Source organism: Lycorma delicatula, chromosome 7 (assembly GCF_047948215.1).
Source record: "Lycorma delicatula isolate Av1 chromosome 7, ASM4794821v1, whole genome shotgun sequence".
Lineage (NCBI taxonomy): Eukaryota > Metazoa > Arthropoda > Insecta > Hemiptera > Fulgoridae > Lycorma > Lycorma delicatula.
Window position 1 is genome coordinate 84899061 of NC_134461.1, and position 17958 is coordinate 84917018.

The window sequence follows — 17958 nt, forward strand, 5'->3', positions numbered from 1 at the left end:
TTCCTGAAAACATTTAACAATATATTGTTGTATATGCACCTTCATGATAATAGTGAAATTGAAATTTTTTCATTAACGACTGTTCTGGTTTATATATTTCGTCAAAATGCTGATAGATTGGCAATGTAATTTAAGACATTATAATACGATTAAAATTTTGAATTGATATCAATAAAAAAAAAAAACAATCACAAAAATGTAACTTTTTTTAGAATGAATTATATTATACATATATAATTACTGTACCGTAAGAAAACAGTATCTTTCAAAAATTAGAGTAAAGTTTATTCAATGTTGTGAAAATTACATTAATTAATAACTTTTTTTATTCATACACTACGTAAAATAATTTTTTTCTTTTTTTCAACATTTATGAATACTAAAATAGCATAGTTTATTACATAGATATTTATATTAATGATGTAGTGAATTTTTCTGCATATATAAACATTGTTTGTAATCTGCTTATTCATTGAGTAGCAATAAATTACTTTAAAATATGTAAAAGCCAACTCATTCAACCTATGTTGTAGTGCTGTATGCAGTGCATGATGTTGTTTTCAACTAAAATTAATATGCAAATTACGTGATAACCAGGTGAGCCATATAAACTGGCACGTGTATTAGTTGAAGGCCATTAATTCACTCATAAATCTTCAGACTTCCCCTCCCATTCAGCGAGTCTGTAGTGTTTGTGCATCAGGGTGTATTTAATTGAGCAGTGTGTTTTCATTGTGGAAGAATATGTTTGCCCAACTTCAATAAATTTGGTTCATGAAAGGATACAAGGGACATATCCTAGAAGTAATGTTTCTACAAAATCAACAATTCAAGATTTATGAAAAAGTGGCGAACGACTGGCTCTGTTACCAAGCAAAGAGAGTAAAATGACCAATTGTTTGAACTCTGGAAATTGATGCTGATATAGTGAATCATATTGGAAGGAGCCTTCACAAATCAACATGACAATTAGCTCAACAAACAGGAGTTTCTCTAACATTGTGTTAATGCAAACTCCATGATTTACAAACGAAAGCCTATTGTGTGACTGTTGTGCATGAATTAAAACAACATAAGGGTAAATGAGTAAATTATTTCCAGTGGCTGTTACAGAATATTAGCAAAGGCTTCCTTAATCTTTTCTCTTCATTTCAACAGATGAAGCTGGCTCCATTTAACAAGCTACATTAATTCTTAGAATATAGAGCACTGAGCTACACTACAAAGAAACCCATCAGAAATCACTTCATGATTTAAAAGTTGCTGTTATGTGTGCAATCTCTGGAAGACGGATCATCAGACTAATATTCTTTGAGGAAATTATTAATACCTATTAATAATTATTATTAGTATATCTATTTTCTTTATTATTAGTATATTTTATTTAGTATATATTATTATTAGTATATCTATTTACAACTCCATGAAGAATTTATGTGTAACTTGACTCGTTTTTTACTTTCAACAAGATTGAACGCCTTGCCACACTTCTCATCGGTCTCTCACTCAAATCCACCAAGATTTCATGAAGAACAAAACAATCAGTTCAGACTTGTGGCCACCCCGATCTCCAAACTTATCACCATCGATTTTTGAGCCTATCTGAACGGGTTAGTCTACAAGAACAACCCATGGATGTTGGAAGGGTTGATAGACAACACAAGAGATTGCCAGGATTTCAGTTGGAGAATTGCAGAAAGTTTTTCTGAACAAGATTCGCTACACTGAACTATGTACAGCAACTGGTGGCAAGCATTTTGAACAGAGACTAAAATTACATTGCAATATTTTTTTTCAAAAGCACTGTAATTGATAATCAATAAATTAAAATAATTTAATATTACTTTTTGCTTTTAATTTAAAAATTTGTATTTCCTGGGGCCAGTTTTATTTAGCCCACCCAGTATTATACCATAAGGTTAGAGAATTCTACCTTTTTTTATAAAAAAAAATTATTATTAACCATTCATGAGAAAAATCTAAAAAACTATATATACAGTGAAGACTACTTTAAAATTCCTTCATCATAAGTTCTGCAACTCACTGATGGAAACTAAAAAAAAATAAAATATATATACTAAATAAGTGATGCACAAACAAATAATTTATAAATGAAAAAAGAAATAAAATTCAAAAACATGCAGGTCAAAAAAGAAATTTAATGCATAAAAATTAATTAACAATAACAATAATAAATTAATTTAAATAATAATACGGTACATGAAATAAATACTACATAGTATTATAAACAATAAAACTAGTGGATAAAGAAATAAAATAAGAGAATAATAATGATAATAGACTTAAATAAAATCAAATCTTGAACTTAATAAAATATGTTAAAATAAATAATTTATAAAATAAAATATATATACTTCACCATCAACTTAAAAATAAAATAATATATAATTTAAAGATAATCCTCATAATACATAATTAAAACAAATTGAGAGAAAAAAATGGTTATGTATAATATACAGTGATATATTTATTGCACTTCTATTACAAATTTATCAAACCAACGAAATAATTGTAAACTGTAAAATACATAGGATTGGGCAGTCACTCCAAGACAAGTAAAACTAAATGAGAAACAAAAGACCTATTCACTGAATAATATTTCCCTCTAAAGGGGATGTAATCAAAAACTTATAAGACTAATCTTTTAAAAAATATATAGAGTGCAATAACAGACAATTCTGCAAAGCAATGGTGAGCCATTGTGAATTAGCATTATTCCTTTTACATCGGGATATGTGTTCTATGTGTGCAGGGACATTATGATTTACTATGGATTATGGATTACAAGGTGTAGCTGAGATAACTTTTAATACTGCACCAAACTTATATATAATAAACAGCAACTTATATTAGTAAACAGTAACCTTTGAAATGATACAGCAGATGTATGATGATGAAGCAAAATCGATTAGAAAAAAGTGTACTGAATAGCGCTCATACTTCAAAAGAAGTCGCATTACTGGAGGACAAAGAGAAGTCAAGATGTCCCTTTGACATTTACATGGGTTGAGCACTGTAAATTTTCTTTGAGGGTGTAAATGTCAATTCGAATGAGATGTCTGAAGATGAATATTCAGGGCAAATCACTTGAATTGTGATGTGATGTGAATTCAACCCACATAAATTCAAAATATTCAAGTTTTTAGGCTGCATCAATATGTTATTGCTTCACATTCCTTGTATTCACTACTCCTATTCTCAAAGATGGGATCAAGCTGAAAGATTGCTAAGTTAATATAACACAACAAATCCAGTTCTTGCTGCACAAGGACTATTTTCAAGGGGATGTCTATAGTTAAATCAAAATATTTTTCTTTTAATCACAGTGTCAACATTTTTTGATTGAACTTCTTAAAATTATAAGTTGGTTATATTTCAGAATTAAATCTTTTTTATGAAACATACATTCTGCTTATTATGACAAATTTTATTATTTGGATTAACAGTAAATAAAAATACAATATAAGCATTTATTTTTAATTTTATCGGTAAATACTTTTAATTACCAGGCTACATGATTCTGTTTACTTTTTGTAAAAAGTTCACAACAAAAAAATTTCTCAAAACAATAACTAATAGTACAGAAAGAATTCATTTTTTATATATGATAACCCCTAGTTAGGGATATTTTGATATTAGAAATATGTTCAATATTTCAAAAATATGTTGAAATTCTTTTACTAGTATAAGAGAAGTTACACTCTTTATCACTAGCACTGTATAATGATAAGGAAAGAGTTTTACTTAAATAAATCTTTACAAGGCAAAAAAAGACAAGGTTTCTATTAATAACGGATAGGAAGAAACTGTGCTGGTAAATCTTTATCATTGATTGGCTCAGTTATAGTAGCTGGCAGCAAAGGTTATGTGACTCTAATTAGAAAATTTCCTTGTCATATATGTTTTCCTCCAAACTGATTGTATATGAATGCAAAAAACAGAATGGTAAAATTTATTTAATTAGTTCAGTGAATAGATTGCAGAGAATTTAAATAATTTTCAAAATTATATACATATATGAGGAAATCTTACTAAATTAAAAAATGAATGCATATATGAAAGTAATAAAATGACAATGAAGAACAAAATCATAAATAATTATACTATAAGTAATATATAAATATATATCTTAAATCTTTATGTGAAATGTTTAAACAGTCATTAATCATTAAGCCTATAAGAAAACTATATTTTTAAGTAAACAACACAACATTGCCTTTTTTCCTACTGAATTATGCATTACTTTGGTAATTTAATATACAATTATATGTACAGAATATATAATAAATACCAGATAGACCAATTTTTATTAAATAATGACAATACCTCAAGGCACCATATATTGAAATAACTGCTTTTTATTACATTATTAAAATCAAAATAATTTTTATCAATTAAAAAAAAAATAAACAACAAAGATATGTCACCTTTATGTAAAGCCTAGTCATATTAACATGAAAAGTTAAACCTAAACAAAGCTCTGGACAGGAGCGTCATTATGAGAGGATGGTAAAATCTGGGTTTGGAAGGATGAAATAACGGGGAACAATTACAAGCACTGAGTATTTTCCAGTTTTATGTCTTACAATTTTTCATTGCAGTAGCATAAAAAAATTAGAATTTATGCACGTAAGCAAGGAATTAATTTATAGGTTCACGATAACAAAATATATGCTTTAATGATCCTGTCGTCTATAAATAACAAAGCATGTTCAATTAATACAAAATACACATATTATAGTGCCTAGAGGAAAACATCTCTTAAAACCTACATGCAATAGATTAATCAGTCCAAATAAACCCCAACATACACCATTACCTAAATTTATATAATTATTTTAATATGCATACATGTGTGTAAATATATATACACACACATACACGCATTATAAGTTATGTGTAAAAATTAATTACATGCAACATATACAGAAAAATATAAGTTTTCATTTTTATATCTAAACAGAAAAATATAAGTTTTCATTTTTATATCTAACATTATATACTTTTTAGAAAAAATAAAAAAATAACTCTCCCACCCCTTTTCTTTTATTTTATTTATAAAATTATATATCTAATAATAACAATAATAATAATAAAACTATAAATATTATGATTTATTATAGTTTCTAATGACAATAGGTATTATGAAATTTAAGAGTATCTATGATGCAATTTTTGCAAAAATAATATTATATAATAAACATTTATAATATTTTTATCAACTAGACAACTAAGACAGAAAAAATAAAATAAAAATTCTACAAGTTCAATGAAGCTCAGCACAACTGTAGATTATGGACATAATTTAAAACAAAAGACTAATAATGTGCCATTACCCACAGGTGATGACAGCTAATTTGGACTTTTTACACTAAAAGGTATTAATCCTTAAGGGGTTACACACCTGCCATTTAATGCTTCTCTCAGTATGTTAGAACCAGAAAATGGATAAAATTTAATTAGATGTTTAATGTAAAGTAAATGCCTCCAAACACATAAAATAAAGCAGAACTTAAGAGATAGAAACTGTAGACATAATTTAAAGACTATAACGAATCCATTTCTCTGAAAGTAACTTGTCAATATCCTAGCTCCACAAGCTGTATTTTATAAGTGTTTATTGAGCACATATTAGCTGTATAATATTTTTAAAATATTTCTACAATTTAAAGAAATTTTTTTCTTTAATAGTTTTAAAATTTATTTTTCAAGCTGTAATTAATCTTCTCAATTATCAACAAAAATTTAGTAAAAAAATTTCTCCAATAAAAAAACATGGTGCGTTGGTTTGTGTTATGTGCTCACATTTTTATTTTAAATGAAGCACTACCACCTTGCAGAAAAAGTTGAACCTGTATAATAAATTGTTTTGTGTACTATAAACAGTACATTGTGTACATTAACATATAATGATTATTATTTTTTTTTACATTTTGTTAAAGAAAAAATATTGTGTAAATAATTTTTTTTTGAAATCTTATAAAAATAAGTACAAAAGCACCATGCTTCTTGATACAAACAATGTATATATATAAATGTATTAATCCTTTTACATTATATTTCTGTCACCATGGCAACAGAAATATAATTAAGTAAAATTACTAATATTTTTTTCTTTAACAAATATCTGTAAAATACTTAATATTTTCACAAATTTGAAAATATAAACATGTCAAAGGACCAGGGGGCTCTGACCCCTAGCTAGACTGTGTGCGAGCAAAGCAAGGCCTAACCGGCTAGTTTAAATTAAAATATAAAATTTACAAACATTTAACCTTTTCATTGAAATAAGCATGGCCTGACTTGTATGAAAAAAATTAAGTGTATTTTTAAACATTTGATTATCCTACATACTAAGAGCAGAATGATATTTTCTTCTTATGTTTTGAAAATAAATTCGAAACTTAAATTATAATTTTTAGTTTTTCTTATAATTTTAATTTAAATTTATATTCTACATGTTTGTTTTGGTAACTTTTAGATAATTTTAAAGCATGTTCTCACATGCCATTATGAAGTGTTGTGCTCTCAATGAGAAGCTATGAATGGATTTTAGTTTGAGCAATCATACTATCTTGTTTTTTATGAAAATTGAGAAATTCTTAAATCATAAATATAAATAATTTGAGTTTATTGTATCAGTAATACAGCTAAAACATTAGTTCGCTTAGCTATTAAAACTTGTTGTTTTGTTCTTTAAGTCACCATTTTTTTTTAATATAGGAAACAAAAATAAACTTAATTTTACAGTTTATCTTTTTTATGTTCTGTGTCCTGTGTGCAATTTTCATCAATCACAGATGTTAAAGTCTTTATGGGGCAAATTACAAAAATTGAAATCGATAATATGGAGAAGTAAAAATGAATTTTATGTAATACTTTGAATAAAATAACTTCTAAATCAACAATTTTTTTCAACACATATTTTTCCAGTTTCACAATTTCATTTCTTATAAATAAATCTCACATGTTCTTTCTTATTACAACAGTATTTGTAAATTTTATATAAATATATAGAGTACAAATATAAATAAGTAGGTAAACAGTAAGCTTAGAAAAAGAATTTAATAGACTTATTTATCAGACATTTATGAAAAGTTTTTTTTGCAATTTATATAAATAAAAATTATAAAAAATACAAGGTACTTTTTTTGTAATTGGGACAATTTTTCACATAAAAATTAATAAGCAATAAAAAATATGTTGAAAATTATTTCTAAAATAATAAAACAATCAGATTATTATAAAAGATAGTGCAAAATCAGTTACAATTTTAAATATTAAATAACATTTTTATTTATCTTTTGGAAATATTAATTAAATGGAGATTTAATTAATTTAATCTGTGATGGAGATTTACCAAAGTATAAAACTGAGCAAGCAGCAAAAAATGTTTTATTTCATTTTGAAAACAACTATTCTATTTTGCTTACACATAGATTACATTGCCTCCAAATGTCAGACATATTCATTAAAGACAACTCTGGATGTGTCATCCATATTTTCAAAAGTAAGGTCCTATTAATGATATGCTATCATCTGAATGATTAATGATCTGAAAATCTATAAGGAAACTTAAGTGGAAAGCCTGCAAAGAACAGGAGCATTAATTCAAATATGTTCTTGGGAAGTGGGACAATTCTGTAGATCAATGAAGTACCTTTTGAAGTTATTATAGCTCTTTCCATACAAGATACAGTTTGAAAAAAGAATAAATTGTATGCAGCTGGAATAAGAATTAAAACCAACAGATCTTCAGAAATAATCTGAGTTTTTAGTACCCATTTTCATTAATTAGCATATACTGAAAATGGCTTTTCCTAACAGACTAATTTTGTTTGAAGAAGTTTAACTGCATCTAAATAATTTCATCACTAGGCAAAAATGTAGAATTTGGGATCTTGAAAATCCAAAAATTATACCAACTCTTTAAATCCAAAATCTGGTGCAGAATCACATCAGAAAGGATTATTGTGCCTGACGATTTTTAAATTATGTATAAAGGACATCAGAAGAACAATAGAAGATACACTGAATATTTTTTACATCTGGAGATGTCTATTTTTACCCATCTGGAGATGGGTAAAGACATGACATATAGTTTTCGCAAGATAGAGCACTATCCATTACAGCAACAGCACAACTGCATTTTTTTAAAATTAATTTCATGTAGACCAGGAATTATCTTGCTAATAAATTTGTCAGATTTCACAGCTACTGATTTCTTTTGTTTGTGATTATCATAAGGAAAGAGAAATGTAATATAAACAAACCTTGAACACTTCAAGACTTGAATATGAAAAGTAATTAGAGCAGAGGAAATGGAAAGGCTTATAAGCTGAAATGCAATCTATGAAGCACTCAATTCTATGAAACCAAAAACGGGCATTGGAGTAATATTATATTTCACAATTAATTCAAAATAATTTCCAAGGAATTAAAACAAATATGATTAAAAGAAAAAATTTGTTCATAATAAGTTGACTTCTATACCACCTGTACGACAATATAAAGTTTACTTAATTTAAAATTCATTACAAAAATAAACAAAATAAATACATTAATCAATAATTATTTAATTAAATTTACACGTTACAAATCAAGAAGCTTTATTAGCAGAATAGATATTTGATACACATATTCAAGTTATCTTAAAATATTAATAAAGATTATGTAAAATATTATGTTACATAAAAATTTATTACGATATTTATATAAAAAATGCAAACTAATTAACGTTTTAATTTAGATTATGGAATAAATAAATTATATAACAATATATGACGAAACTGTTGCATAATTTTTATAATTTTATGCTCTATCTATTTGTATATTTCTTATCATTTAACTGTGTCAATGACCCTTAAAATAATTATAATGCATGAAAATGCTAAGATTTACAAATTATATATGTACAATTAAAATAAAAACTCTTTGCATTTATTTACTTAAAATCACTCGAGCATCTACAGATATGTTTAAACTACAATGTAATTTAGTTATTCATTGAAAATAAACAATAGTTTGACAAAATAACAAAAAGGTTGGAGAAAAACTCTTTAACAGGAAGTAAATGTTAGAACTAAATTCACATTTTGATTGTTTAATAATTATCATTAGTTATCAAGGAATTAATAAAATGAATACAAAAACAAAAACCCTGAAAACTAAAAAAAAAATACAACCATTGTCTGTAATAATACAAACTGAAAGCAGCAGTTAAGTTTAAAGAAAAACAGTTTATACCATCTGCATATGGACTAGTGTGATATTCTATCTGACTTCACCTTTCCTTGTGCTTCAAAAACTGTTACTGCTAAATAGCTTTCTTAGTTTGCAGTTTTTAACTTGTGTAATTCTTATATTGTAAATATAATTTTTTATTACATATTTGTTTTTTTATTAAATTCCTTTATTATACCTAATGATGAAGGTGTTGATTGTATAATGATTGTTAATGATATGAGCATCTAATTCTCTTCGTTATTTTATTTCAATAACAATTTAAAGTTTACTTCATTTTATTTTAAAATACTTTTAACAAATTAACTCAGGCTTCAATGTTTTACTTATAAAATTGTTCTACTATCATAATTATTTACGGTTTTGGTTATTAGTATGCAATTTTAAGTTTTACATCAGCAGAATTTATTAGTAAATATTATTGTGTTCCTACAAAAGAATATTATATTTGTATTTTTTTCTCAGTTTGTCCTAAAAATATATTAATTTTATTATGCCTTTCTTTCTAAAGATGCTTTAAAGGATACAAATTTCAATTTACTATAATACTAAAATGATTCATTCATTATTTTTTCCTACCACAGATAAAAGTCTTACAGAAAAACAAATAGAATTCAAATTAATGCATTAAGCAGAATTGTTTAGATTTCAAGTCAATTATTCAATTGACTTATTATTCAATAGATATTGAATATAAAAACACCAACATATTTCATGTTTTATTAAACATTCTACAACACAATGAAAATTAAAAAAACTTAAAAAATGTACAATACTAACTTGCTGTTGACAAATTACATATTTATTTTTGCTTATAGTTAAAACGTTTAACACCAAAGAATTCAAAGAATGCACTTTGCATATTATGATGTTCTGAAGAATTAGTTTACTATGATTCAATGTTACATTAATTCGTAACAAAAGGAAAAAAACAACTAAAGATAAAAAAAAAGCAAAACATAAAAAAAATAATACTCTTGATAGAAGACTTTTAAACACCCCATTTAAACACATATACTAAATGAAGTAAGTAACAAACCTAACATTAGAGACAAATAAAGAAGCAAATTTTTACAAAAAACAATATTCATGCTTTCTTTAATACAGCATAATAGAACATATAAATAATCTTATACTTAGATATGTGTGTAATAATATTATTAAACATAAATTTAAATCTGTCATAATTTAATAAATAAAATAAATCTACAATACATATTTTATAGAAGTTATAACATAGAATACTACATACAATACTATATATATGTGTGTGCATATTAATAATTTATATTTAAATAACTAATAATAATAATTATTTCTGTTTAAAAATTAAAAGGGCCAATTAAATATACCTTAGTGTAATGACTAAAATACAAATCAACTAAGACAGTGAACCTGAAATCAAATGAAAGAATCAAGAGATGGAAGAAAACAAAAAAATCTCAAAATGAAAATGGTATACACAAATAAATCTTAAAGCAAGTATATCAAGTATGAGCTACAAAAGACTTAAAATAATTATTTTCATGACAATATTTCTAGAACATGATTCTAGAATAGTTTTTTATTTTTCATTAAATTACTAAAGTCTTAATTTTATTATATTAGTAAGCGATTAAAAACGTTCTATATCAAAAGTTATTATATCAAATAACCTTTAAATCAACAAAAGATATTAAAGATAAATTATTTAATCTCGAGACCAAGATGTTAATATTGTATAACAGTTTATTCAACCGAACAACATGTTTCAGAAAAAGTCCTGATATATAAATACATTTTTTCAGAAAAACATTTTCATCATATCAATAAGTGGCACTTTCATGTGAAACTGGTATTAAATATACAATTTGGTTTTTTTGGCAACACTTTTGATAAATCACCAATGAAAATTGTTAACAATATATACAAATTTGCCAAAAATTATTGTTAGGAACCAATAATAATATTCTTTTAATATCAACAAAAAACTTTTTCATTAAGAATTTAATTTAACTTAAACCATAAAAAGTATAAAATTGTAATAAATGCGTAATAATTACATGAAGTCTGATAACAAGACGTAAGAACATTATTTATTATGCAGAGTAACACACACACACACACACACACACACATACACACATCATATAACAAAATTTTAATATAACAATAAACATTAATATAATTTCTTGATTAAATAAATATACAGAAATTCTCAAAACTAAGAGTTTACAATGGGAGAGGGAGAAGAAAACTTCCAATTTCAATTAAATACTTATAAAAATGAAGCACACATTTCTTTTTAACCTTTTCAGCAAAATCTCATTTCTCAATCTTGATTGCATAATATTCATTATTTTATCACCGTTCATAGTCAATGTCTTTCAATTGCATTACAATCCCACTTTTTACTATTCCACATGACATCAAGTTTATAATCACCAGAAAGTGCAAGTTAGAACTGACAGTAGTGTAATTATTTTTTGACCCAATCCCATATAATTTGTGACTTCTCTCTGAAAAAATATAGTTATGTAAAATCTTAAGAAAGCTCATACTAAAAGTATCCTCATTCTGCTCTAACTGTATATAATTACATGTTTTATATGGTTTAAGAATGTGATGGAACCATTTTCATTCTAAATTTCTAAAATGTAGGAATAAATCTCAAACAATTGTAAAGATATTTCACTATTTTTACGTTCCACTTATTTTTTTGTGTATGCATTACAAAAAAATTAAGATTGTAGAAAATTGTAATATATGAAAAAGTATTAAGAATTATTCAGGGAAGAAAGGGCCTAGACCAGAAAATCAAAATAGCAAGAAATGGGTCAATGTTTCTAAGGAAGAAATATTTTGAAGGAAACAATAGTATTATTATTCATGTAACAAAAAAAAATAACTATAAAATAAATTTTTACATATTTTAGCACATGATCATTATAAAATCTGTTTTCTGTGGAAAATTTAAAAAAAATAAAAATAAAAAATAACTCAAAAGAGGTTGTAAAGGGACCCCATGTAAAATAACAAAATGAAAGATTGATAACTTGAAGAGAATTAAGTAAGATAAGATGAAGAATATGACACAGCAGGATACATCACTAATACATATGTATAACTAACCAATTAATACAACTCAATGTAAAGGAAAAAAATTTGAAAAGTCTTGGTAATCATAAAAAAATATTCAAAATATGCTTCACATCTGTTTTATCTGATAGGTAGACTGATCTAGATGACAGAGTTTCACAGTTTTAAACGATAAAATACTGATCTACTATGAACTTAGCTGTAAGAAAATAAGAAAACAGTTTACATTAAGAATTACAGTACGGTAGGATTAAGGATAGATTAAAACTTTTTTCTATCTTAAATCTAGACTTCAAACATATATATATATATATATGTGAATATATATTTATTTAATTGTGCTGCACATTTGTGTTGGCAGAAAAACAAACTAACCATATACTAATAGAGATAAATTCAAATAATAATTGATTTACTTAACGGAACTGTGAACTTGAATTGACTACAGAGCATATTATTGATGTCATCCTCATTATACATTTAATAATTAATTGATCAATAATAATACATAAATGACACATCTTACATAATAATACAGTTATACAAAAGCAGTTCTATAATTTTATTTCACAAATATATTATTACAAATATCACCAAACATATATATATATATATATATATATAAATATATGTTACCGAAAATGATCCCAATAAAAGGCTAGGGGCAGGCAGTACATTCAAAAGTCACGTTTGCTAGGTGGTACCAGATGTTCAGGTAAATCAGCTGGAATATCATGTCCATCGAGTTTAACTTGTATCAAATGCATTGCTAAGGCAAATTCATCAGCATCAAGAAAACCATCTTTATCGATATCTGATAATTTCCATATTTTACCAAGTACTGAATTTGGTAATTTAGATTTAACCATTTCCTTCTTTGCAGCTGAAACAAATAACAAATATAAATATACAATTTGAATTCTTTTTTAAATACAATACAGACACTATGAATCTGCATCTGCATATGTCCTGCATCATCATAATAGTCATCAGAAAATATATAATACAATTATATATATACATGTGCATTAAATAGTTCTATAACTGTGTGTACTTCCATCAATATAAAATAAATTAGGTACAAAAAACCAATGCTTGTTGGCAGAATTACATTTTTAGATTATTTATAAATTTACAAATCAAAGCATTTATAAATCTTACAATTCAAAGTGATCTGCACATTATAATAATCTTTTGTCAACTTTTTGACCTTTTCCAACTTTTTCAATTCTGGTTCCTTCCATATGGCCTGGGAAGTTTATTATAAGCCAACTTATTCGGATATGTAAAAGAAGTTAAAAAAAAAACCTTGTATGCCAGTTATCCATTTGTTAGTTTACCTTCCTTAAGTAACGATCATGAACACTAGCTCCTTGGTCCCAAATTTTATACTTCAAACTGTATAGTATCCAAAATTCTGAGATCTAACTGACAGGTACCGACAACATTTTTCGATAGCAATACAACTTTTTGTGCATAAGTATAACATTTATTATTAATTTTCATGATAATTTCAGTTTGCACAATCAAAACATTTATGACAAAAGCATAACTGTCTCAAAAAGTTATACAGAAGATAAGTAAAGGGCACGTACTATTTGATTCAGTCAGGTCTCAATATTACTAAAGATTTTATTCAGCAACTGTCACATTAAATTGTCATTACAGCTGTGATTAAAAAATTGTCAGCGTTTGGAAAACGTACTTTTTTGGAAAGAGGTATAATGTTACTAGCACAGTAGTTGCTGAAAACTAAGAACAGTAAGGACACTAAACTAGAATTATGGAACTCTCACTGATGTACTCTTTGAGGGAATAAGATGAACTATTTATTACAGTAGTGACTGGGGTAAACAGTTTGACATAGTGAGACCATTCAAATACAATACCAATCATCAAAAATAGTAATTTTAAAAATGTAGAAGTTAAATTTTTCTAACAGTGCAATCAAATCTTTTTGAAAATTAAAAAATTATCGGTTTTCTTCCATTAATCCATAATACACACATTAATACATAATAAACATTTGTTTCTTCTATTGGAAGCCACACTGATTTAAGGATAAACTATTACAGTTTGAATAAGTGAAAAAAAAAATCAACAATTTTAGAAAATATTGACAATGATACTGGTCTCCAATTTTTGAATGTTTATTTCTACAACCATTCTTATGTATAAGCTTAATTTTTTAAAAGCATATTCAAAAAATATCATTTGGCACTACTCTTTACTAAAAAGAAATTTAAACTAAAAAGAAACAAACTTTACAATAAAATGGGATAAGCATTTTACATGCTTAAGGAACCATTAAAATGAATTAATGCTAAAGTGTGGTTGCATAACATGACAGTGCATAAACAAGAACTTTGGTGCTAGCAACATTTAGATAAAAAAAAACAATATATTTTAATAGATTACATGAAGATTCAGACACAAACAATGTTTAATACAGATGAAAAAAGAAAGTTTTATAAAATAAACTCTGGCCAACTGGAAAATCTTGGGCAGTTTTGGCAAACTATGTAATCAAATGGGCAGATGTTGTTGAAGAGACAAATGTTTTCACACTTTCCTGACACTAAAGTTTGAGTTACTGTCTACCTAAGGCAAAACTGACAGTTGTTTTTTATAAGTCATCTATCAGTGCAGTAGGTTTATTATAAGAAACAAACCCCTCTTCAAAAGCGTCTTTAAATTCTTGTAAAAAGCTAAAACCATTTTTATTAGTACTGTAGACTTGATAAGGGACAGTCATATTTACATTCACTGTACTTAGATATTTAGAGAGTTTTCTAAATGAAATCAGCAAATTATATGTAAATTTATGTTACTTTTATAGCTATTTCAAGAATCAATCAATTAATTGATTCAATTTTTATATTCAGAAGACAAGAGCTTTAAAGTTTTATGAAAAAAAAACTTTATTCTAACCTACAATTTCATTCTTAACATACCTGCTACAATCTACGTTCTCATGTTTGTTTTTCTATATACTTTTGATCTTTAACATTTAACCATTAACCATTTTAAACATGTAATTGTTATTATTATTTAATTAATCATTTCACCATTACCATTTAACCTTTTTACATTTCCTTTTACAACCCATCAACACTTAATATAACCCATCAACAGTAAATATAATTTGGGCATGGAGTGAGTATGTAATACTGTAATGTATTTAAGAATAGATGTCATGTGCTACACTGAAATATAGATGCAGAATACAATACTGAAAATGTAAAATACTTCACAAAAACAAGTCTAAGGGTCGATTATCAACTTAGTGCCTGCCAATAATATTTCAATATTTGCCAAATAAAAAAAAGGAAATGTGAATTATAAAAGAAATTAATTATTTGAAGATGGTTCAACAAATATAAATTATTAAAAAAAAAGAAGTAAATAGGTCAAAATAAGAGACATATAAACTGAATCATATAAATATAATGTGATAATTCAAAGCAGGAGTAGAAATAAGAGGGTGAAAACCTGACCAAAACCAGAATACAAAAATGATAATTCTCATATAAAAATGAAAAAAAAAAAACACACACACACATTGTACATGCTTGAGTGAGTTTTATACACAAATCTATTATGTGAATGATCTAGAAATTTGGTGAGAAGTAGAACTGCAATTAATACCCAATAACAAAATTTACCTACCCAAGATGATGATTGTGTGTTTATTATCTACTTTAGCCTTGTGGTGAATCTAACATGCTATTCTTTTATCAAAAGACATACAGCCCAGAAAATATCACAATTAAAACCTTATTTGAGCAACAAGCAAAGCAGAAAAGATAATCACTCCAGCATGCTTTCATTAAAAGAGTATTTTCTATTTTTTCTTTTAATAATTAATAATTTACTGATGAAATAAAATATTTTTCCAAATAAGTATAAATAATGTAACACAACAATTGAAGTTTTTGGTTTGTTAATAGATATAATATTTTTGTGCTTTGATTCTGTTTTCAATAATAGATTAACAATCAAATGATATCATTTACAATTTACATCTGGCTGGTTTGCATCAAATAAATCAATGTTATTAATACAAGGAATTTTTAATTAATTTAACTAATTTTTAATAAAGATTCTCATCTTTGAAAAATTTTTACTGGAGAGGCTGGATTAATTTTTAATTTTACCATTTGGTGAAAATCTGGCTTAACAGTTAGTTGTGATCGATTAAATACTTCTGCTTTATAATAAGGAGTTTGAGGGCAAGGAGATTTGCTTTGAATCTTTTCTCAGGTGACTTTAAAATTTAGAGAAAAAAGCAACAAATATTTGTGAAAATGTATGTCTGAAAAATTAATGTAAAATTGCTGATCAGCAATATGATAACTCTCTCATTGAGAGGGGATATCCTCGATCTACCAAGGAATTGTGTGCAGGAAGGGCACTTCTCACTACCTTGAGTGGGTTTTAAGCCTTTCTCTGCATTGGGTAGTTCATCTAGTGTTGTGGTCCTTCTGTCAATAGATCATACCTTTCTTACTAACCACTAAGGAGTGTGAAAGAAAGATCCCTTTTCCTTGTGATAATTTGAGAGTTTGTTCGTAGATATCCTATGGATTTGTGCTAAAGACGTATGAATATATAAAAATCTACAAAATTACTGTGTTGTTTGTGGGGTTTGGTGGAGGTGGCTCTGCTTATAGATTTATTTACGAGGAAATTTGCTTCCTACCTGGTGGAGGTACAGAAGATCCAATTGAAAAATTTGTCAGGTATAGCTTGGCCTTTCAATACACTAATAAAATAGTGTTTACAGAAAACAAAATGGATAAAACTCAGTACGGATTAACCATAAAAATCATGGAAAGATGTATTGGAAGAATGTGAAAAAATCAATAAGAATGTGAGTCATGATTACCAAAAAATCGGTATATTTGGTGTAGATTTATTTAGTTGAAACCAGTTAAATAGTTTTGGTAATAACTGGTAGGCCAAGACTTTAATTGGTAGTAAGTATTTAACATTTCAAATGAAATATCATGCAAACTCCAATCTGATAACAGTGAAATGTCCAAAATTTAAAGTCACAGCAAGAAATGATAAAAAATTATACTATATTAATGATGATATCAGATTTAGATCCTGCTCAGGTAAGGTGTTTTTCATTCACTATGAAATTTCTATTTCATATTACCCAGCTAATTTACATATTTTTTAAAAGTTTTCTAGGTTAGGATGCACATGAATCTTAACTAGTATTTATTATACTTTGGGATAAAACAAAGAACTAACACAACACATAAGTCATATCAATATACCATATCCATAATGTAAAATGTATACATCAACAGAAAGAATGAGAATAACTCTGGTAAAATCAAATAAAAAAAAAAACCTTAAGAAAAACACAAATTCAACTCTTATTCAGTCAGCAAGAATGGCAAGCAAAATTTGTGACATAGTATCTTCATTTCCATGTTCTTTTTATATCAAACTAGCAGAACCGGCAACGCTTTGCTATTGCTAGATTTGAGTATACATATGTATATATATTAAATGAACACAATTGAAAGTTTGGTAAAACATTAAAAAATTGAACAATACGGAACTTCAGAAAATTTTACCTTTCACTTTTCCCTATTTCCC

The 17958-nt window shown here is 26.2% G+C and overlaps 1 protein-coding gene across 2 annotated transcripts in view; it reads right to left on the reverse strand.

The window, feature by feature from the left end:
- Positions 1-2139: 2139 nt before the first annotated feature.
- LOC142328171 (EH domain-containing protein 3-like) overlaps positions 2140-17958 on the reverse strand; it is a 78428-nt gene continuing 62609 nt past the window's right edge. Inside the window, exons 6-7 of one of the 2 annotated variants that reach the window (XM_075371721.1) lie at positions 12979-13225; positions 2140-11762 (exon numbers count right to left, since the gene is read on the reverse strand). In XM_075371721.1, the coding sequence (XP_075227836.1) occupies positions 13020-13225 (206 nt within the window). In that variant the 3' untranslated portion in view covers positions 2140-11762; positions 12979-13019. Of the gene's footprint in view, positions 13226-17958 lie in introns of both variants that reach the window. The other variant, XM_075371720.1, reaches the window with a different exon arrangement.